General features: G+C 44.3%; 1 protein-coding gene across 1 annotated transcript in view; it reads left to right on the top strand.

Moving 5' to 3' along the window:
• cacna1g (calcium channel, voltage-dependent, T type, alpha 1G subunit) overlaps positions 1 to 24,654 on the top strand; it is a 276,474-nt gene that overhangs the window by 83,988 nt on the left and 167,832 nt on the right. Inside the window, exon 2 of the mRNA XM_038974934.1 lies at positions 24,211 to 24,322. Coding sequence (XP_038830862.1) covers positions 24,211 to 24,322 — 112 coding nt within the window. The remainder of the gene's footprint in view (positions 1 to 24,210; positions 24,323 to 24,654) is intronic.

Raw genomic sequence — 24,654 nt, 5'->3', positions numbered from 1 at the left:
CTATGGTTCTCAGAGAGTGTGCTGTTTTTTAGCCTGCGGAATGCTTCTAGCACACTGCACATGTTCCACTGCACTGTAGAACTCTGTCTTGGTCGGAGAGCTCTCTGTAGACATCAAGAGATGTGCTTAACTCAGTCAGACTTTGTTGAGGATTGTATTTACATTCAGTGGTCATAGACGTGACAAGATATTCCCATCCTAGCTTGGTTCCATTCCCATCCCAGACTGTGGTCATATGCCAGGTCAATAGACCAGGGAAATGTATAAAAATTCTGGCAAAAGTTGTGTTGAACGGAAATCAGAGTTGATTCATCTCTGGCAGTTGAGGGTCCCTGAGGTCTTTGTGAGGATCCCCCTCTCCTCTCATCTCCTCTCCTGTTATAAGAACAGAGCATAGCCAACTCTGCCTTATTTAGTCTGCATAATAGCCTGCTCACTGCCTGAATACTGGCTTGGCCACCCTGAATGGAGTGAAGGGGAGAGGAAGAAAAGAGGAGAGCAGGGCCTCTCTTTTGTATTGGCAGGTGGGGCAGATTGAGGTGTATAGAACTCAATTCAGACGTGTGTGTGTGCGTGTGTGTGTGTGGGGATCGGTAGACACAGCCAGCAGCCAAGTGGAGTTTGAGGCATGAGCTGAGTGCATGCTCCTTCAGACCAGACTAGACAATGGAAGATGTAGTCCCCCCCCCCCCCAAAAAAACACACGCACCCCTGTGTCTACCACCCCTGAGCCAAGTTGAACATCTCTCCCTCTGCCTCCAGTTGAAAGGTATTTTAATAGACCTAATAAAAAGATAGACCCTCTGGTTCTTTCTCCCCCACTGTCTCCGCCGTAAGTCTCTCCTGTAAGTCTTCCACAGACGAGCCAATCGGCTTCTCTCTTGTAGCCATTCCGCTCACCTGGTAATATGATTGTTCGTTTGTTTATGGCTTTGGTACTATTTTCACAAGTATGTGGTGAATTCTCCAAACTGGTACCACTCGTAACGCAGTCAGTCATACATTCAAAACCTTTCATTGGTGCATTCATTTTGTTCATTGACATCTTTCACCACACAACCATTGATGCAATGGTTTACTGTGCAATACAATGAGTGCATTGGTTTAATCACCAAAACACAACATCATTATATCTTCTCAATATACAGTATGTTTTTTTAACAACCAGTTAATCCAATAGCAAAACATGTAAGGTACATTTCAATGTAGCATGCTACACTACTGTAAATTACAGTACATTACACTGTTTTCACATTAAGGCAATACACTTGTGCTACCCATTCAAATTGACTGAATATCACGTCCATCATTTCTATCCCCATGTATGATCAAAGGTGTGATCATTGAAGACATCTTTCACAATGTAATCAAATGAAAGAAACATCATGTTTAGCAGGCACTAGTTTGCCTCAAGGCGCTCGTCTCATCAAAATCACACTAAATATCTTAATAGTTCATGAACCCGTGGATAAAACATTTGGCATGGCGAATTCAGGTCTGAATTAAAGTCATTGCATGCCCGTCTCCCAAGTGCCACAGTGGTCTAAGGCACTGCACTGCAGTGTTTGAGGCGTCACTACAGACCCGGGTCCGATCCCAGGCTGTGTCACAACCAGCCGTGACGGTGATTCCCATAGGGCGGCATACAATTGGACCAGCGTTGTCTGGGTTAGGTGAGGGTTTGTCTTGGGGGCTTTACTTGTCTCATCGTGCTCTAGTGACTCCTTGTGGTTGGCTGGGTGCCTACAGGCTGACTTCGGTCGTCAGTTAAACTGTATTTCCTCTGGCACATTAGTGCTTCCCGGGTTAAGCGGGCAGGTGTTAAGAAGCACGGTTTGGCGGATCATGTTTCGGAGGACGCATGACTCGACCTTTGCCTCTCCCGAGTTCCAGCGATGAGACAAGATCGTAATTGGATATCACAAAATTGGGAAGAAAAAGGGGGTAAAATACCAAAAAATTATAATAAAAATCATTGCATGCCTCATACATGGCCTGAAGGAGAGTGGCACGCTCATGGGGATGGCAATCATATATCTTCCACCTGTATTTTAATCATATTGTATTTTACAATATTATATTGTACTTATGAATTGTACTTATGTATCCTGTACGTGGCTCAGTTCATACATGGCACTAGCAATACCAGAGTTGGGGGTTCGATTCCCACTGCTGGGATCACATACCAAAATGTGTGGACTGTAAGCGATAACAAAAGAGCAGTTATTATTGCCTTCATGGGCTTTGGTTGTACATTCCTGTCTTAATGACATCATCAAGAGGCAAGGTCAAGGAGGAGTCTTTTGATCTTGATCATCTTCCTATGCTCATTAGCTTCACTTTCACATCTTTCTTTGTGTGTGGATACGTGCGTTGTGTTCGTTATGCGTGCCTGTCTGTCTGTCTCTGTGTGTGTGTGTGTGTGCGTAGAGTAGGGTAGTGTGACTCTGTTGACCTTTGTGTCGTGGTTTGCTCTGTTTCGTGCCATTAAGCCAGATCCTCTCTGCTGATAATCACAACCCTCTATTAATCATGCTGATTTTGGCATTCTCTTTCTCGTGCCTTTTTTCTCCCCAAAATGTTTATTCGCTCGCTCTCTCTCTCTCTCTCTCTCTCTCTCTCTCTCTCTCTCTCTCTCTCTCTCTCTCTCTCTCTCTCTCTCTCTCTCTCTCTCTCTCTCTCTCTCTCTCTCTCTCTCTCTCTCTCTCTCTCTCTCTCTCTCTCTCTCTCTCTCTCTTTCTTTCTCTCTTTCTCTCTTTCTTTCTCTCTTTCTCTCTCTCTCTCTCTCTCTCTCTCTCTCTCTCTCTCTCTCTCTCTCTCTCTCTCTCTCTCTCTCTCTCTCTCTCAGTGCCCTTTCTCTGTTCTTGCTCCATCCCCACCTCTCTCTCTCTCAGATACATTTTTAACCCCTGGATTAATCATCGAGATAGGGAGACAGAGAAAGAGGAGAGTGTCACAGCGTCTCTCGTTAACCCTATCACGTCCCTGCTGATGACAAATAGTTTGTTTTTCTGGCATTTACCTCTGCCAAGTGGATTACCTCAGATGCAGCGTATTTGTCAGTGTGTGTGTGTGTGTGTGTGTGTGTGTGTGTGTGTGTCTGTGTCTAAGGGAAATTGATGGGGTCCCTAAATAGCTACTGTGATGAATGACAATAAAGGAATTCTCTCGTGGCTGTCGAGATAGTCATTAGAGGGAGCGGGTGAGAAAGGGAGAGGGATCGAGGACAGGAGAGCGGGAGAGACTGCGGGAGAGAGGAGAGCCAGCGAGAGAGAGAGCGCAAGCAAGAGACGAAGCAGGAGGGAGAGAGGGAGAGAGGGAGGGAGAGAGAGGGGTGGAGGACAGGAGACGGGAGCGCTTGTGGTCAATGCTTAATTAATGAGATACAACAAGGAATTGAAATACTGTCTGGCCTCTGCTTGTCTGCTTGACAGACCCCGGCTCACACACACACCGCCTGGAGTCCTTCTGTCTCGCCCCACCTCACCTCTCTCACGTAGTAGCCAGGTGTTTGTCGGTGTCTGTCCTAACATGTGTTACAGTATGTATGTGTCCCTTCTAGTGAATATCTTATTTATTTCTGACAAGAGAGATATGACATGGTTGACTGAACCGTACACCTGTGATCCACTGTGTGTGTGTGCAGGTGTGTGTTGGTGTGGGGATTAGGGCTGTTACAGTGACAGTCAAATTCCATGTGACTGTTGAGTCACGGTCACTAGGCTCCTCCAAAACGGTGCTCTGATGCCGCTGATGGTCAATAGTAGCCGGACAAACTTACACACGGCCAGATGCTAATGGCTGGTACTCAGCACTCTATCCTCTCGAATCACTCTGACACCGTTGCAAATGCAATCGAAAAATCAAACCAAACACTTCATGAGAGCGCTGGCAGTCAGAGTTTGAGCAGAATAGGATCGCCTGTTGCGCAGTGACAGCCAGGTCCTCATAGCTGGTTGATGCATGTAATAATATACGTTTTCCTGTTGAGCAGCAGTTCTATCGGCTATTGCTATGCCTCTATGAAAAGGAGGAGGATCCCGTCAGCTTTCTATAGGCTAGGCCTACTGTATTTATGATCTTTTCCATATATTAAGCACATCGCTTCGCTTTACAACCGGAGTAGCCTACCTGGCTGGCATGAAAATGAACCGTGGGGAAAAGCGTCCTCCATTCTCTATTTAAGTGCATGTGGATGACATGTCTTTTTTTCTCTCTTCCCCTGTTCCTACAGGTGCATGATAATGGCCCGTTCTCATTTCACGCATATTATTTACTATTGTGTATTTAGTGTCTCTCGAGTGGCGCAGCGGTCTAAGGCACTGCATCTCAGTGATAGAGGCGACCCTACAGACCCTGGTTCGATCCCTGGCTGTATCACAACCGGCTGTGATGGGGAGTGCCATAGGGTGGCGTGCAATTGGCCCGACATTTTGTAGCCTAGGATCCCGGAAAAAGTGTTCCTTTTATAAATGCAATTCTATGTAATTTTACGTGACTGGAGACTTTGGCAGAATCTTTTTTTATACCTCACAAATGATCAAAATGAAAGGCTACTTTGACACTGAGAATCTGAGATCAATAAAAAACGACCCTGACTTGAATCCATCAATAGCCTAGGCCTAGGTGTGTGGAGACACATATTGTAGGCTACAATATCAGGAGGAAATTATAATCCTAAAAATGCTTTCCAGTTTCACTGACTCACCCAAATGATGAGCAGCTCACTCACTGATGATGGCCCTTGCGCTCGTGCCAGAAGCCTATCTCTCTCTTGTTATACTTTGTAAAACAATATTTATATGTTTTGGTAGCCTACAGCATACGGATTAGACTCTCCTCTTTACAGGAGGAGACATTTGATTTCTAACCGGTGTTTTTCATGTGATTTTATTTGAAATATTGCGAAAGGCCTGTTTTGTCTGCATGCTGTTCACGGACAGAGATGCTGTGCGTTCCTGACTGTAGGCTGTGTCTTGTTATTGGGCTACACACAATCCACATCTAGGCAATTGTTTTAAAGATGCTATTGATCTTCTGTGGGTAAACGATAGCCCGTCTCTTGGTGTAGTAGGCTACTCTGACTGATTTCATTTCTTACTGAACAGACAGCAGTGATTCTATAACTTTGGCAAATTTATTTCAATTTATTTCAGTTCTTGCGGAAGCACGTGTGAAAACAGAGTATTGACTGGCCACTATATAATAAAAGAGGATCCCAGCTTACTCCTGCTGCTATGTTTATTGCTCAATTCTAAATATGAAGCACATGAATACGCTTTCCAAACAGTGGCATATTAAAAACCTAACTGAAGGTAACCTCTATTCACTATTCGAGTGCAGGCTACGAATGACCTTTTTCTTGACCACCGCAGCCCTAGTGGGGATACTTGTGTTATTCTTCCCAGAGTGGAGGAATGGCTAGAGGGAGGTAGAGAGGGATGGCTAGAGGAAGGGAGAGAGGGATGGCTAGAGGGAGGGAGAGAGGGATGGCTAGAGGAAGGGAGAGAGGGATGGCTAGAGGGAGGGAGAGAGGGATGGCGAGAGCGAGAGAGAGAGGGGAAGGAGAGAGGGATGGCTAGAGGGAGGGGGAGAGGGATGGCTAGAGGGAGGGAGAGAGGGATGGCGAGAGGGAGGGAGAGAGGGGAAGGAGAGAGGGATGGCTAGAGGGAGGGGGAGAGGGATGGCTAGAGGGAGGTAGAGAGGGATGGCTAGAGGAAGGGGGAGAGGGATGGCTAGAGGGAGGGAGAGAGGGATGGCGAGAGCGAGGGAGAGAGGGGAAGGAGAGAGGGATGGCTAGAGGGAGGGGGAGAGGGATGGCTAGAGGGAGGGAGAGAGGGATGGCGAGAGGGATGAAGACTATCACTCACTAGTAGGCACTAGTGATACGTATCACTCCTGAATCACACTCTGTGTGTGTGTGTGTGTGTGTGTGCGTGCGTGCGTGCGTGCGTGCGTGCGTGCGTGCGTGCGTGCGTGCGTGCGTGTGTGTGTGTGTTTTCTTTGCTTTGTGCTGGACTATTTTCTGCATTAAAGAGGGACATGGCCTTCAGATGAATTATTTTACTCTTTCTGTCTGGAGTCTCTCCCTCTTTTCCTCCTCTTTCTCTCTCTGATGTTCCTTGCTCCCTCTTTGTCTCTGATTCCTCCTCAACGTTTTTCTGCCTCTTCTCTCTTGCCTCCTTGTCACGTTTTCTACCTCCTCCCTCCTTCTCCCCAGCAGTGTCAGTAGTGTGGGTGGTATGGTCCACTGGGGGCTTTGTGGGGGAGTTAGAATGGGGTTTGGGCGCACGCACGCACACACACACACACACACACACACACACACACACACACACACACACACACACACACACACACACACACACACACACACACACACACACACACACACACACACACACACACACACACACACACACACACACACCACACACACACATATCTGTTCCTGTGGGTTGGCAGTTCTCTCTGGGTTCTATATTGGCAGCAGAGTGTCTGTCACAGAGAAAGTAACGCCACATCTGTCATCCTAATTGACAGAGAGGTGCTGGGCAGCGTGTGTTTTTTTGTGTGTCCATGGGCTATTTAAGTATGGTGTTAGCAGGGTGTTGATGTCTCCTAGTGCTCTTTAAGTACCGTGACACTGGTGTGTGTGTCTGTGTCTGTGTGTGTCTCGGGTGTGAAATCATTTTGTTAAGTGTTGACCAATGGTACGTTCTGAAGGAGTCAGCAAACATGCTGTGAATGACTGTTTGGGTCTCTGTACCAGCTGATCTGTGTTATTATAATAGAACCCTATACATATGTAAGCGCTCTGTGTACTCTTGATTATGAAGGTATTAGTGTGCACACTACAGTGTGAAGTGTGATCGAAGTGCTCTGAGTAAAGCTGTAAGTGCTATTAGACAGGTCTCAGAACTCATTATGACCGACTGTAAGTAGCTTTAAAGGGATTGATTTGTGGTTGATTTGTGGTCAGATAGTTTTAGGACCATGTCGTCGAATGCTACAAATAATTCGATCACCCTCTTGCAGGAGAACTTTCATGCAACGCAGGACATGTCAAACTTGTAGTGTGTATTTGAGGTTTTAAAAGGCTTCTGAAGTTTGTAATTTCCACTTTGAAAATTCAGACTTGATTTTCCCTTACAAAAAAATTTCCATCATTTTCCTACTGTAGCAAACGGGCTCAAATTAACATCCTACACCTGCACTAGAGTAGGGGTTGTGGTCTTGGCTCTTAACGTGCTCCTTTTGGCCTCCTTTTGGCGCAGTGGTCTAAGGCACTGCATCTCACTGCTAGAGGCGTCACTACAGACCCTGGTTCAATTCCAGGCTGTATCACAACCGGCCGTGATTGGGCGGCGCACAATTGGCCCAGCGTCGTCCAGGTTTGGCCGGGGTAGACCGTCCTCGTAAATAAGAATTTGCTCTTAACTGACTTGCCTAGTTAAAGAAAGGTTAAATAAAACAAATACATGTGTCACTTGGGAGTGGCACACACACAAAGAAATGCATGGAAAGGACATTATATAACAGGGTATTTGCTATGCAGCATATCATAGTGAGCCTATCATCGAAAAGGCTGAAATGTTAATTTTTTATTGAATTGAAAAATCTGTAGATAATATATATATATATATGTATATATGTATACCCTTTTCAGGTACAGTCATTCTTAAAAACATCTTATGCAGAGAGCATAACACCGCATTTTCACCAGCTCATCCCCCTTACCGAAGCATTTTCTCTCTGTGCTCTCTCTGGTTTTCTCTGTAGGAGAGAGAGATCACCTAAGAATTGCACGAGGTAACATTTCCATGAGCAACAACATGAATCTTTAAATACCATGTATTATTGATATGGCCATAATCTTACCCTACTGTAAGATGTACACTGTATATCTCTACTGTATACTGCACTGCAGTGATCATGTACATTGGCACAGCTACTTTTCCACTCTACACAAACATATCTTCTTAGCCTAGGAATTTGGAAAACATATTATGAAGGATTTTGTCAAGGGACAGTGTGAAACCGTTTTTAGTGATACATTAAGCCGTCACATTACTTTTTAAATTGAAGAGAATAGAATAGCATTTCATTTTTTTTGCTGTCTCCCAGATATATACAGTACCAGTCAAAAGTTTGGACACACCTACTCATTCCAGGGTTTTTCTATATTTTAGAATAATAGTGAAGACATCAAAACGATGAAATAACACATATGGAATCAGGTAGTAACCAAAATAGTGTGAAACAAATCAAAATATATTTTATATTTGAGATTCTTCAAAGTAGCCACCCTTTGCCTTGATGACAGCTTTGCACTCTCTTGGCATTCTCTCAACCAGCTTCATGAGGTAGTCACCTGGAATGCATTTGAATTAACAGGTGTGCCTTGTTAAAAGTACATTTTGGGAATTTCTTTCCTTCTTAGTGCGTTTGCGCCAATCAGTTGTGTTGTGACAAGGTAGGGGTGGTACAAAGAAGATAGCCCTATTTGGTAAAAAACCAAGTCCATATTATGGTAAGAACACCTCAAATAAGTAAAGAGAAATGACAGTCAATCATTACTTTAAGACATGAAGGTCAGTCAATAGGGATAATCAAGAACTTCTAAAGTTTCTTCAAGTGCAGTCGCAATAACCATCAAGTACTATAATTAAACTGGCTCTCATGAGGACCGCCACAAGAAAGGAAGCCCCAGAGTTACCTCTGCTGCAGAAGATAAGTTAATTAGAATTAACTGCACATCAGATTGCAGCCCAAATAAATGCTTCACACAGTTCAAGTAACAGACACATCTTAACATCAACTGTTCAGAGGAGACTGCGTGAATCAGGCCTTCATGGTTGAAGAAGAAACCACTACTAAAGGACATCAATAAGAAGAAGAAATTTGCTTCGGCCAAGAAAATGAGCAATGGACATTAGACCGGTGTAAATCTGCCCTTTGGTCTGATGAGTCAAAATTTGAGATTTATGGTTCCAACCGCTGTGTCTTTGTGAGACGTAGAGTAGGTGGATGGAAGATCTTGCATGTGTGGTTCCCACCGTGAAGCATGGAGGAGGAGGTGTGATGGTGTGGGGGTGCTTTGCTGGTGACACTGTCAGTGATTTATTTAGAATTCAAGGCACACTTAACCAGCATGGCTACCACAGCATTCTGCAGCGATACGCTATCCCATCTGGTTTGAGCTTAGTGGGACTATCATTTGTTTTTCAACAGGACAAGGAGCCAACACATCTCCAAGCTGTGTAAGGGCTATTTGACCAAGAAGGAGAGTGATTGAGTCCTGCATCAGATGTCCTGGCCTCCACAATCACCTGACCTCAACCCAATTGAGATGGTTTGGGATGAGTTGGACCGCTGAGTGAAGGAAAAGCAGCCAACAAGTGCTCAGCATATGTGGGAACTCCTTCAAAACTGTTGGAAAAGCATTCCAGGTGAAGCTGGTTGAGAGAATGCCAAGAGTGTGCAAAGCTGTCATCAAGGCAAAGGGTGGCTACTTTGAAGAATCTAAAGTCTAGAATATATTTTGATTTGTTTAACACTTTTTGGGTTACTACATGATTTCATATGTGTTATTTCATAGTTTTGATGTCTTCACTATTATTATACAATGTAGAAAATAGTAAAATAAAGAAAAACCCTTGAATGAGTAGGTGTGTCCAAACTTTTGACTAGTACTGTATATATCCAAAAAGTTGACTGCAAAAAAGCACCTGAAAGCAGCTGGATGATCATCAAGAGTCTTGGAAGAATGTTCTATGGACAGATGAGTCTTAACTTTTTACTTTTTCAAGTATAACTTTTTGGAACGACATGGGTCCCATTATTCTTGGCAAAAACCAAACTCTGCATTCCACAGTAAGAACCTAATACCAACGGTCAAGCATGGTGGTGGTAGTGTGATAGTTTCTGGATGCTTTGCTGCCTCAGTACCTAGACATCTTGCCTTAATAGAAGGAACCATGAATTCTGCTCTGTATCAGAAAATTCTACAGAATGTCAGGCCGCCCGTTTTTGAGCTGAAGCTGAAGCGAAGCTGTGTCATGCAGCAAGACAATGATCCAAAACACACAAGGATCAAGTCTAAATGAAAATGGTTAAAAAGCAACACATTTGAAGATTTTGAATGCCTAGTCAAAGTCCAGACTGAATCCCAATTGAGATGTGGACTTGCAGGACTTGAAACAAGCAGTTCATGCTTGAAAACCCCAAAATGTTGCTGAGTTAAAGCAGTTCTGCATGCAAGAGAGGGCCAACATTCCTCCACAGTGATGTAAGAGACTGATCAACATCTACAGGAAGCGTTCAGTTGCAGTCATTGCAGCTAAAGATAGCACAAACAATTATTGAGTGTAAAGGGGCAATACATTTTTTCACACAGGGGAATTGGGTGTTCCATACATTTTTTCTCATTAAATATGTAAAATAAGTATCAATTTTGTTTATTTGTCAACTCAGGTTCCCTTGATCTAATAATAGGTTTTGGCTGAAGATCTGATAACATTCAGTATCAAAAATAGAGAAAATCAGAAAGGGGACAAATTCTTTTTCACGGCACTATATACTGTATAATCTCCATAGACAGACATTGTCAGTAGAATGGCCTTACTGAATACCTCACTGACATTTAATTCTGCACTATCATAAGATGCTACCATTCCAACAAGTCAGTTCGTCAAATTTCTGCCCTGCTAGAGCTGCCCTGGTCAACTGTAAGTGCTGTTTTTGGGAAGTAGAAACGTCTAGGAGCAACAATGGCTCAGCCGCGAAGTGGTAGGCCACACAAGCTCACACAACGGGACTGCTGAAGCGTGTAGCGCGTAAAAATCGTCTGTCTTCAGTTGTAACACTCACTACTGAGTTCCAAACAGCCTCTGGAAGCAACGTCCGCACAATAACTGTTCGTCGGGAGCTTCTTGAAATGGGTTTCCATGGCCGAGCAGCCGCGCACAAGCCTAAGACTACCATGCGCAATGCCAAGCGTCGGCTGGAGTGGTATAAAGCTCGCCGCCATTGGACTCTGGAGCAGTGGAAACGTGTTCTCTGGAGTGATGAATCACACTTCACCATCTGGCAGTCCGATGGATGAATCTGAGTTTGGCGGATGCCAGGAGAACAATACCTGCCCGAATGCATAGGGCCAACTGTAAAGTTTGGTGGAGGAGGAATAATCGTCTGGGGCTGTTTGTCATGGTTCGGACTAAGCCCCTTAGCTCCAGTAAAGGAAAATCTTAACGCTACAGCATACCATTCTAGACGATTCTGTGCTTCCAACTTTGTGGCAACAGTTTGGGGAAGGCCCTTTCCTGTTTTAGCAGGACAATGCCCCTGTGCTCAAAGCAAGGTCCATACAGAAATGGTTTGTCGAGATCGGTGTGGAATAACTTGACTGGCCTGCAAAGAGCCCTGACCTTAACCTCATCAAACACCTTTGGGATAAATTGGAACGCCGACTGCGAGCCAGGCCTGATCGCCCAACATCAGTGCCCAATCTCACTAATGATCTAGTGGTTGAATAGAAGCAAGTACCCGCAGCAATGTTTCAGCATCTTGTGGAAAGCCTTCCCAGAGGAGTGGAGGCTGTTATAGCAGCAAAGAGGGGACCAACTACATATTAATGCCCATGATTTTGGAATGAGATGTTCAACGAGCAGGTGTCCACATACTTTTGGTCATGTAGTGTACCTTTGTTTGGTTGTAGTGTGTAATAGTCTCCAGTTCTCTCTTTATTGTTTCCTGTCGTCTTGTTATTCTTCAGCACCGTTGTGCAGGTGCCTTTGCGCAGACGGAGGGATTTCCCTACTCACGTTGTTCATTGTGCCGGCCAATGACAGTAATGCAAAGAAATTGTCCATGGTGACATTTCTCCCCAACTTAAGGTTCCACAAGCCTCATCACCACAGTCTCCAACACTCACCCACCCGATGCCCGATGTGGATCTTTTCCCAGATGTTGAAAGCCGTTCAGCATGTACAATTACTTACGTTCACACTGGGTAGCTTAGACCAGTGGTTCCCAACCTTTTACGGTTCCTGTTCCACCAACTGGGTTTTGCTCTGTCCAGAGTACCCCTGAAATACCCCCTCATGTACATCTCACCAGTATCTCATGAGTCTTCTCTTCTCTTCATCTGTGGTGGATAGGCCAAGTACCCCCGGGGGTCCTAGTACCCCTGGATGGAAACCACTGGCCTAGAGTAGACTGATAAGACAGGATTCAGTGGACTGATATAGGGTACACTGTTTTGAGAGAGAATGGCCGACCCCGTTTTTAATTCACAATTGGTGATTTACATAATTATACATTGTTCGCTTCCCCTCACTCATCATCTCCCCCATTCATCCCCTTTCTCAGCCATCGCATTTTAGTTCATTTATTTAATCTGTTGTTATATGTGTGGAATTTGTTTCTGCTCCGTTTCGAGGAATCTAAACTACTATCGGGGTGATTGTCAGCTGAGCACTGCACATTCAACTGTCAGGAGAAGGATGGGCAATGGGGGGAAAACCATTCACAAAATGACATGCCCTCCTAAAACTGGTTATAACTGCAGTTGTGTTTGTGATATTAAGATTCTAACACCGACAGTGTGCTATATAGACTTATTTTGGAAAAGTCAAGAACGGAAGCGGGCATGACAAAAAAAAATACTTTTTTGTTTTAATTCAGAGCTGCTTTAGTGTTAAAATAGATGATTTCTGTTTGGCGGCATACATTTTCAGTGAAAAATCGTTAAAAATGGAATTGACCATATAAAGACTTTACTATTTACTTGAGATATTAAACCTTTACTAAATAAATATATTACCATATCCTGAGAACTAGAGAGGGCTGTTTGGTCACATCCAGTCAGAACATGGCGGCAGGCGGCAGGTAGCCTAGCGGTTAACAGCGTTGGTCCAGTAACCAAAAGGTTGCTGGTTCTAATCCCTGAGCTGACCAGGTGGACAAATCTGCTGTTCAGCCTTTGAGCAAGGCAGTTAACCCCCAACAACTATTGCTCTTTGGCACCAATGACGTGGATGTTGATTAAGGCAACCCCCCCACTCTGATTCAGAGGAGTTGGGTAAAATGTGGAAGACACATTTTGGTTGAATGCATTCAGTTGTGCAACTGACTAGGTATCCCCCATCCCAAAAAATACTATTTCCCCTGTTCTCTCTTGGGTTTACCCACCCTATTTTACAGATGTCCAGACAGATAGGCACACGGGGACACACACACGCACCTCTGCTGCAGACTGTCGGTTGCTAAGAAATGCTGTTTCCGGAGTCCTGGACTCGGCTGAGCATCCCAAGGTCTCCTGCACAGTCACATCTCTACCACCGTGGAGTCAATCACCTTGGCGATAAGGCAGTGCTTTCCTGTTGGTACACTACTACACATAACTTCAATTTAGCCTGGCTGAGCTGCAGTCAAACTGTAATTCCACATAGCTCCAACAATCCTAAAACATGAGGCATATTAGAGTGAGAGAAAAAAAATATACATCTTTGCGTGACAAATAATAAACTCAATGTTTATCCAACGTGTAACGCTTCTTTAAGTGAGGAGAGAAGAAGAGTGAGACTGCACGGATGTGAAGAGAGAGATAAAGAGAGAGATAAAGAGAGAGAGACTGCACGGATGTAAAGAGAGAGATAAAGAGAGAGATAAAGAGAGAGAGAGACTGCACGATTGGGCGCACCAGGCTATTTAAGACACTGTAGATGATGGGACTATTAGTTACATGGACTCACAGCCATTGTCTGGCTTTATAGCGTAACATTCGGTATTTACCCTTAAAGCATAGAGCATAGAAGCACAGGTGGGTGACTTTGTTTTGTTAAGAGGGAGAGAGGAGGACAGGGAGATGCGATGAGGCAGAGGAGGGAGAGAATAGCAGGCAGATTATAATGTGTGGACATGCTGGATTATCTGAGACTGGGTCCAGGTGCACAGTGACTTGCGCATTTCTCTAACTATACGGCGTCTCTTCGAAGCTATAGTAACAACACTGCTTTCCATAACACTCTAAAACACAACATGCATATAAACTGAAAGGTAACGTTACAATGCGTCTGAGAGTGTGGAATAAAATCAACTGCAGTTTGATGTGCCTCATCTCTTGAGAGGTAGGTTGTCGACTTCCCCTCAGCCGACTTCCTCTCAGAGAGCATTCCAGGGGTGAACTAGCTGTCAGTCTGGAATGAAGAAAGGAGAGCGTCTAAAATAGTACGTTTCAAAACAGTGTTTCAAGAGAGATTTAATGATGCAGCACGTAGCCGTGTGGACATCAGAGGACTTCAAAGGTAGAACTTCTTACACTTTGTCCTGTGTGTTTAACATTGAGGTTCTGCACCTGTCTCTTTCTCTTTTACACACGCGCGCACACACACACACACACACACACACACACACACACACACACACACACACACACACACACACACACACACACACACACACACACACACACACACACACACACACACACACACACACACACACACAGACACACACACACACACACAGTAAATCTTTCATGAGAATACTCCCGCCTTTTCTCTCCTCTCTATTCTATCTCTCTTTTCATTCTGACACGTTCACAGCTTTCCCCCCAAGCGGGTTCATCTCTGTCAATCCCTTCACAAACAGATGGGGAGACGCTGGCAGAGACAGAAAGTGATAGAAAATGTTTGAGAGAGAGATGTGAGAGAGCTTTGAGAAGTTTTGAGCGGCGTAGAAGGGGTGGAGAGGGAGGAAAGGAGAGGTGGAGAGGGAGGAAAGGAGAGGTGGGGGGGGAGGGGAAGAGATAAGTGTATCTGCGGGGAGAGGTTGTTTCTGGCCTTTTCGGGAACTTTTCCCTGCAGTTCTACCTGCGGGTTTAAGGTGTGTGTTTCTGAAGCTTTGAAAAGTTTGGCCTCTGAGGTACAGAATGTGCATACATACTGCATACTATACTATATCAGAGAGAGAGAAAGAGAGAGAGAGCGATAAAGACAGAGAGAGAAGAGATATTAAAGAGAGCGATGGCAGCAGCCCTCTTGACTGTTTTCGGAGGCCATTTTGTAATCGCCTCGGCAACGATTTCCTGTCCAGAAACATTAGACTGTGAACAGCTCCAATTAAACCACAGTTCCACGATTTCATTCTAACTCCTCTCTCTGAGAAACAAAGGTGACAAAACACTAAATCCTCATTTGCCACCTCTCGTAGTTCTCTCCTCATCCCTCTCTGCCTTTCCCCATCCCTCTCTCCCCACTCCCTCTCTGCCTCTCCTCTCCCAATCTCTCTCTACCTCTCCTCTCCCCATCCCTTTCTCCTCCTATCACTTTCTGAGGTATTGAATGTGAACAGGCCTGAAACTTGTCCTCTCTCTCTTCACATCTCCCCCCTCCTCGCTCCACTTCTTTCTCCATACATACCATCCCTCCCTCCCTCCCTCCCTTCCTTCTCTTCTCTTCTCTTCTCTTCTCTTCTCTTCTCTTCTCTTCTCTTCTCTTCTCTTCTCTTCTCTTCTCTTCTCTTCTCTTCTCTCCCACTCCTCTCTCTTCATCTCCTCCATGTGATATAGTCTACTGCCTTCATCTCTCTCCTCCCCTCATGTTCCAACCTAAACTCCCAGCCTGCCCTTTTCAGGAAGTTCTAGACAGACAAACACAGGTTTTAAAAAGTGTACCCAATGTGTCGTGACTTCACAGCCCAGTGGTTCCGCCACTTCACACGGATTGGCTATTGAATGTCACCACACTTGTCTCCTGCCCACCTGTCCGTCAAACCAGGGGGTGATGTCATGTTTTCACTGACTCATTCAAAGAGGGGACAGATGAGAATATAGGGTGAGGTGTGAGGGAGGATAGTGAGAAGAGACCGAGGATAGACAGACAGAAGAGAGAGAGAGCGAAAAGGGAGGAGAGGGGGATAAGAAAAGTAAATGTTTCTTTTTTGAGGAGATAACCATCGTCGTGCAGCGTGAAGTACTCTGATCCTGAATCAAACTGAGAGGAAAACACATTGAGACGGGAGAAGAGATAGAAACAACAAGATGAGTGAAAGAGAGTAGTCTCCTTTTGAACAGCTAAGGAAGGCTTGACTCTGACTAAAGTCTGTCAGAACAAACCGTTTAAATGACAGATCTGACCGAGCGAGTGCTTTTTCGTTGTTGTTTATGGATGAAGTGTGTTTACCAGAAGTCATGCGCAGAAAAAGAACAACACTGTGAGGGAAAACAGCATTTCACCCCTAGTGATATGACAGTTTACCCAAACCCTTCATCTAAAGTTTCTTCTCCATCACATTCTATAGTCATGTTTCTCTCTCTCTTGCTCTATCGTTCTTTCCATCTCCCTCTCTCTTTTTTTCTCTCTCTCTCTCTGTCTCTCTCTCTCTCGCTCTCTCTCTCTCTCTCTCTCTCTCTCTCTCTCTCGCTCTCGCTCTCTCCCTCCGTCTCTCTGTTGTTTCTCAGGAATGTATGGACTTGTTGTTTGTGTCCTAGTGTGTGAGTTTTATCATTAGAGAGGGAAGGAGGGAGAGATGGATAGAGGGAGCGAGAGTGGGAAGGAAGGAGAGATGGATGGAGGGAAGGACATCAAGGGCTTGAAAATAGTTTCCCCCTCATTGAAGGACTAGGCATCGGCTTTGAGAAAGGTGTGTGTGTGTGTCTGAGGGGACCCCGACGAGGGAAGAATGCTGTACAAGAATACACTGGAAGGTGTTGATGAAAGTTTGATCCTGCTCTCTCTGACGAGGCTGTGTGTGTGTTTGTGTGTTTGTGTGTGTGTGTGTGTGTGTGTGTTTGCGTGTGCGCGCGCGTGTGTGTGTGTGTGTGTAAAGTGACGGCTCTTGCCGTCAGAGAGGGTTTTGACAGAGCATATCCCTGTGTTTCTGATCTAATTGAAACCATCCCTCAGGGTTTCATCATTTGTTTATGTGCTGACACCATCAAGGTGTGTCTCTTTTCAAGCGCACACACACGTTTCTGTTTAATTACGAATCTGAAACTGAAGAGGGGGCGTAACGAAGAGAGGGAGGGAAGGGAGGGAGGAGAGAAGGGCAGTTTTTAATAAGTATTTATCGATTAGATTAGTCATTTTTATTGTTTTGTTTCCTTCTTCTATCTCTCGCTGTGTAACATTTTGATCTGTGATCCATTTCTTCTGTGAGTAGAACGTCTGCACTGTGGAGTAGGACGTTCTTAGAAACCAGGGATGGGAAACTTTGATGAGGATGGGGGCCCAAAAAAATGATCCCTAGTTTCCCACTTGGGAAGTATCAGAATCGACCAATAGGAAGCTCTACACACACAATTTTAACTTGGATGTTCCGCGTTTCCGATAGCACGTGAAAGGTGCGTTATACACCTATATTGCTCTGGTGCTGTCTATTGAACATTTGCTGTAAAAATGTGGTAGGTTGGTTTGCTGGTCTACCCATCTCTCTTTCTGTCCACCGTTAGAGCTGTAATAGAAATTAGTGTGTCAACCCAACGCCATTGATCAACTGCTGATTAGCCAGACAATATGTACATTATTAATGTGAGTGTGTGTATGTGTGTCCAGTATTAATGTATCTATCTGTGTACATTATTCATTTGTCCCTACTCTGTCTGTCAGTGTTTGCATTATGAATGAAGATAGTCACCAGGCCAGATGCCAGTGGTGACATAGTGACACCACACAGTCCATCGCTAGAGGGGAAAGTTGCTCTGTTTAGAAAGTTAAAACTATTAAACTATTAGTATGAAAACTACTATACGTAGAATACAAGTGTATGTAGCGAATTGCCATGGGGTTGCAGTTTGGTGTGTGTGTGTGTGTGTGTGTGTGTGTGTGTGTGTGTGTGTGTGTGTGTGTGTGTGTGTGTGTGTGTGTGTGTGTGTGTGTGTGTGTGTGTGTGTGTAAAGCGAGTGATGTAGTATAATTTCCTTGTCAAGCCATGACAACAATACAGTCACGGGTGTCTAGTCTCTTTGTTCTGCATTTCCCTCAGTTACGGTAACTAGGGCTGGCTGTTGCCGCCAGGCACTCTTATAGTTCTCCGTTTCCTGTTTGATGATGATGCGTTTCCTCTCTTCCTGTTCTTTGGTGTTTTGCGTTTAATTGAATCCCTTTGGTGTATCGTTGTGTATGCAAGTGACAGTATTTCCTTTGGATGTAGGAAAAACAGTGTTTCCTTTCATGTTTAGACCTGCGCTCCAGGTAGATGTTTCCCATAGGAACAGAATCTAAGATCAACTCATCTTCCCTCAAATCTAGCCTGAACCATTAAGGTGAAAAACACACAACTGCCTATAGATCAGTGTCTTCATCCCGCGCCGAGCACTGCACCTGCTGTGGACCCAGTCTGACCCCAGTGCATTGTGGGTTGGTGTGATGGACGACTGGGCGTTCTCTAATGGGATAAAAAAACGACAGGTCGTTTGTCCTAACACAGCAAGGGCACACGCACGCACACTGGGATGACAAACGGTGTTAGTGTTTAACACAGTTAACTGGGGTGAAGTGAGGTTACTGACTGTGTTGATCTATAATCTGTAGCTTTCACAGCGTGTTTGGGTGTGTCTTTATTATATCAGGCACAGGTTCGTCTGTGTTTATAAATGGTTGTTTACCTTCCATATTGATTGTGCTCACATCGTTGGCTTCAGTTCATCCTCTAACCAGATTCAGAATGCTCAGGTGGTCAATAAAATATATGTCCAATACAACAAACTGTCTTTACTTTTAGAAGTGATTCTCTGACTGATTTTCTCTCTCTCTCTCTCTCTCTCTCACTCTCTTTCTTTCTCTGTCTGTCTGTCTGTCTGTCTGTCTGTCTGTCTGTCTGTCTGTCTGTCTGTCTGTCTGTCTGTCTGTCTGTCTGTCTGTCTGTCTGTCTGTCTGTCTGTCTGTCTGTCTGTCTGTCTGTCTGTCTGTCTGTCTGTCTGTCTGTCTGTCTGTGTCTGTCTCTCTCTCTCTCTCTCTCTCGCGCTCTCATTCACTCTCTCAAAAGAGTGAATGACATTATCAATCATAGTCTGCTGCTGAATAAACGTATGTATTATGGCTTTACATCCTCTGCTATATCGTGGATCAAGAGTTGCCTATCTAACAGAACACAGAGGGTGTTCTTTAATGGATGCCTCTCTAACGTAAACCAGGTAGAGTTAGGCATGCCTCAAGGTAGCTGTCTTGGCCCCTTACTTTTTTCAATTTTTACTATTGACCTACCGCTACCCTTCAGTAAAGTGTGTTTATGTACCAGTGTGTCTATATACTAGGGCTCTCCCCGACTAAAAAAAATCTTGGTTGACCGAGAGCCGTCTGTTCTTTCGACCAATCAATTGGTTGACATTTTAAAACGTGTATTTTTCCATCAAAAAGAAAGGAGGACCAAGGCACTCTTCATATAATTAATTAAAATGCCTTTATTAGTATGGCATGTTCAATAGAAACAAAGTTTTTTAAAAACCGACGCGTTTCGGCTGCATGGCCTTCGTCAGGGAGTACAAAAAAAGAGAATACAATGTCCTCTTTTGAAAGGCTTTTCCAATTAGCCCTAATTAGAAGAGGGAGTGGTTACCAAATTGGACAGACCTAGTAAGCAATAATATACACATTAAAAGGTGAAATACTGTAGCTATGTTATCATAAGCATACAACTCCAAGCTAGAAGTATCAGAACACTTAGAAAGGTAGTTCTAACCTTAAATATGACTGGGAGAAGTGTCTAGAATAAGAAAGCAATATATTCCATAGTACACTAGAACACAGCAAAACATGAACAACAGTCTAAACATAGCTGAGGGCAATTGAGCAAAATGTCCACTAGATGACAGCAAATGGACCTACAGGAAGGGTGAGAAATCCATATCTTCATTTAAACCAGGGTATTTAGTGGCCTGTAGTTTGTAAATCCAAAAACTTTCCCTTTGGTTTAACTGTTTAAGACGGTCCCCTTTTCTAATAGAGGCCGGAACATGATCAATACCCATAGCTTGTAGGGAGGCAGGGTTGCCATGGTGTAAGGACTTGTAGTGCCTTGCCATGGTGTAGTCTTCATTGCCTACTCGTATGGCGTACTTGTGTTCCGCCAAGCGATCTTGAAGGCGTCTCTTTGTCCGTCCAATGTAGAACACCTTGCACTGTGGACATTCCAATCTATAGATGACATGAGTGGTTTTGCAGTTAATGAAATGCTTGACGTAATACTCCATTTTGGAAGCTATGTCAACAAAATACTTTTTCTGTGCAATATTTCTGCAATGGTTGCACTGGTTACATTTAAAAGAGCCCTTGGGTTTGTAGTCAAGCCAAGTTTTTTGAGAGTCACCCGGAAGATAACTGTGGACTAATTTGTCATTTAGGGTAGGACATCTCTTAAAGCTTATGACTGGTGGTTCAGGAAAGACTTGGCGTAGTAGCGTATCACTTTGGATGATTCCCCAATTGTTTTTAATGATTCTTTTAATGTTCTCTGCTTCAGTGCTGTATTTTGTAACAAAATACACTCTCTCTGATGTATCACGAGGCACTCCTCTTCGTAACAAGTTCTCTCTGTCAAGTAATCCAGCCCTTATACCTGCATCTTTCAGGACCTGAACGCTGTAGCCCCGATTCAAAAAGCGATTCTCCAATTCAGCAGATTTGACACTGTAGTCTGTTTCCTGATCGCAAATTCTGCGGACTCTTTGGAATTGGCCATATGGAATATTCTCTTTTAGCCTTTTGGGGTGAAAGCTGTCTGCCCTCAGAATGGTATTCCCATCTGTAGGCTTCCTAAAGATTGATGTGTGCAAACAACCTTTGTCATTTTTACTAATGTCGAGGTCCAAAAAATGAATGTTATCCTTGCTGTATTCCATAGTTAGTTTGATGTTAGGGTTAATGCTGTTAAGGTATTGGTGGAAGGAAATAAGTTCATCTTCTGAGCCGGACCAAAACAGGCAAACATCATCAATATAGCGTCCCCACCATATAATCCGGTCATATATAGACACATCCTATATGTTTTAATTGAATCAGCTATATCCACTGAGCTTGGCTGATGCTTTAAGCACACTGTTTGATTAAATAATTAAGACACACGGATGACTAGAGGGAGTCTGACCGCAATTGATTTTATTGTGCCTGGCTCAGACTTGCTGCACTGTGTAAATCATTTCTTTACAGCAAGTGACTGTGTGACTAGCACCCGTTGTCTTTCCTCCCTGCTGTAGCGACCACCACAATAAGCAAAGCTGTCATCATGGCAAATGTTGGCTACTTTAAAGAATCTCAAATATAAATTATATTTTGATTTGTTTAACACTTATTTGGTTACTCATGATTCCATATGTGCTATTTCATAGGTTTGATGTCTTCACTATTATTCTACAATGTAGAAAATAGTAAAAATAAAGAAAAACCCTGCAATGAGTAGATGTGTCTACTTTTGACTGGTACTGTATACTGAACAAAAATATAAACGTAACATGTAAAGTGTTGGTCCCATGTTTCATGAGCTGAAATAAGATCCCAGAAATGTTCCATATGCACAAAAAGCTTATTTCTCTCCAACTTTGTGCACAACTCCAACTTTGCCAAGATAATCCATCCACTGACAGGTGTGGCATATTAAGAAGCTAATTAAACAGCATGATCATTACACAGGTGCATCTTGTGCTGGGGACAATAAAAGGCCAATCTAAAATGTGCAGTTTTGTCACAATGCCACAGATGTCGTTTTCGAGAATTTGGCCTCCAGCCGGCCTCACAACCGCAGACCACATGTAACCACGCAGGCCCAGGACCTCCACATCCGGCTTCTTCACCTGCGGGATCGTCTGAGATCAGACACCCGGACAGCTGGTGAAACGGAGGAGTATTTCTGTCTGTGATAAAACCCTTTTGTGTCGAAAAACTAATTCTGACTTGTTGGGCCTGGCTCCCCAGTGTGTGGGCCTATGCCCTGCCCTTGCTCCTCTGCCCAGTCATGTGAAATCCATAGATCAGGGCCTAATGAATTTATTTCAATTGACCGATTTCCTTATATGAACTGTAACTCAATAAAATCGTTGAAATTGTTGCATGTTGCGTTTATATATTTTGTTCAGTATACGTGGATGATTTATCTATCTGTGCCAGGCACAGTTAGGCTGTTGATTATAGACCTAATTAAGTTGGGGTTTCCTCTCTCCTCAATTTTCTTTGACAATTAAGGCTAGGGCTGTTTTCTCGTCTCCTAACTCCGCTGCTGCCTCCGCCGCATTGTTCTCAACACCAATATGCTGGGTAACCTTGCTTTTATACACATAGCAACATGGTCTAGGAAGAGTGGGCTTCTCCCGGGTGGCACAGTGCTAGCTGCGCCACCAGAGTCTCTGGGTTCACGCCCAGGCTCTGTCGCAGCCGGCCGCAACCGGGAGGTCCGTGGGGCGACGCACAATTGGCATAGCGTCGTCCGGGTTAGGGAGGGTTTGGCCGGTAGGGATATCCTTGTCTCAGTATGTAAATGTAATAAAATGTATGCACTCTACTGTAAGTCGCTCTGGATAAGAGCGTCTGCTAAATGACTAAAATGTAAATGTAAAAATGTAAGAGGCGCCAATTCAACAGCACACTGGTGTTTCAGAACCGTGGACAGCGACCGCTATCCAACGCGGGAGATAGCGCATTTGTTATAAAATAATCAAATTGTTATTAGTGTTGGACCATTGTTCTTATGTAATATAACCATATACAATTTCAGTACCACATGTCTTACTATGTACACTTGACCCACTATTATACACATCAGCTACCACAGCAAATTAAAACCCCGCAACACTACCAAAAAGATGCAGTCCGTTTTAGAATGCTTGGCTAGAAATAAGTGAGTCCTAAATATATGAAAAACAAATAGCATTCTATTTGGGACAAATCATTCGCTAAACCCTGAACCATGTCTACATTTTGTAATGAATAATGTGGCAATTGAGCAAGCCGAGGAGCAATTGAGCAAGCCGAACTGCTTGGTGTAACACTAGATTGTAAACTGTCATGGTCAAAACATATTGATGCAACGGTAGCTAAGATGGGGAGAAGTCTGTCCTGGAAAAGCACGGCTCTGTTTTCTTGACATCACAATCAATAAAACAAGTCCTACAGGCTTTAGTTTTATCACACCTGGACTACTGGCCATGTATACGGTCAAGGCGCCCTTAAATGTACGCGGAGGGCTAATATCAATAAACATGAATGTCAATCTCTCCTGGCTCAAAGTAGAGGAGAGATGGACTACTACCACTACTAGTCTTTGTGAGAGGTATTGACGTGTTGAAAGCACTGTTCAAACAGCTGACACACAGCTCAGACCCCCGTACATACCCCACGAGACTTGTCACCAGAGGTCTCTTCACAGTCCCCAAGTCCAGTTCAGAGTCTGGGAAACGCACAGTACTACATAGAGCCATGACTACATGGAACTCTCTTCAACACCAAGTAACTCAAGCAAGCAGTACAATCAGATGAAATATAATAAATATAATAAATATAATAAATAAGATAAAACAACACCTCGCGACACAGCGCGGACAAACACCCACGCAGACGGACAAACACCCACGCAGACGGACAAACACCCACGCAGACGGACAAACACCCACGCAGACGGACAAACACCCACGCAGACGGACAAACACCCACGCAGACGGCCAAACACCCACGCAGACGGACAAACACCCACGCATACGGACAAACACACACGCAGACGGACAAACACCCACGCAGACGGACAAACACCCACGCAGACGGACAAACACACACGCAGACGGACAAACACCCACGCAGACGGACAAACACCCACGCAGACGGACAAACACACGCATGCGCGCGCACTCTAACACACGCACTCAGCACACACACACACACACACACACACACACACACACACACACACACAGTGTAATATTGTATTATTGTAGTATTGTACATGTTAAATTGTACATTTGTAATAGGGTGATAGAGTGATAATGTAATAATGTATTGCATTATTTTGTTTATGATGTAGGCTGTTGTTTTGTTGTGATGTCATTATTTTATTCCTGTGTGGACTCCAGGAAGTGTAGCTGCTGCCTTGGCAGGAGCTAATGGGGATGCTAATGAATACCAAATACAACATGCATACTCTAATTTCTGTGTCTTTGTATTTTATGTAAGGCTGTGTGTGTTTCTACCACGTCTCCATTGTGTTCCTTAACTCCCTATCCTCTACGTGGTTTGAGCGAGCCTCCATGCTGGTGATCCTGTTGAACTGCGTCACTCTGGGGATGTTCCAACCCTGTGAGGACCACGACTGCGAGTCGGAACGATGCAAGATCCTGGAGGTATGTTCTTCATCTCTCCTTTTATCCCTCCATCGCTCTCTTTCTCTGTCTGTTTTTTTCTTTCTGTCTCTCTCTCTCCCTCTCGCTCTCTCTCTCTCTCTTTCTCCCTCTCTCCCTCTCTTCATCTCTCTGATGTCAGACAGTGAGGTGCATGTTATCACTGCAGATACATGTGCAGCCTAGAGATTCAACGCACTTTCATCTATTACATGCTCTCTCCATCTATCTCTCTTTTTCTGTTTCCCTTCTTCGTCTCTCCCTCTGTCTCTCTCTCTCTCGCTCACTCTTTCTTCATCTCTCTGTTATGAGACAGTGAGCTGCATGTTATCACC

The sequence above is a fragment of the Salvelinus namaycush genome, chromosome 35 (assembly GCF_016432855.1).
Source record: "Salvelinus namaycush isolate Seneca chromosome 35, SaNama_1.0, whole genome shotgun sequence".
Lineage (NCBI taxonomy): Eukaryota > Metazoa > Chordata > Actinopteri > Salmoniformes > Salmonidae > Salvelinus > Salvelinus namaycush.
This window is presented reverse-complemented; position numbering and strand designations above follow the sequence as displayed.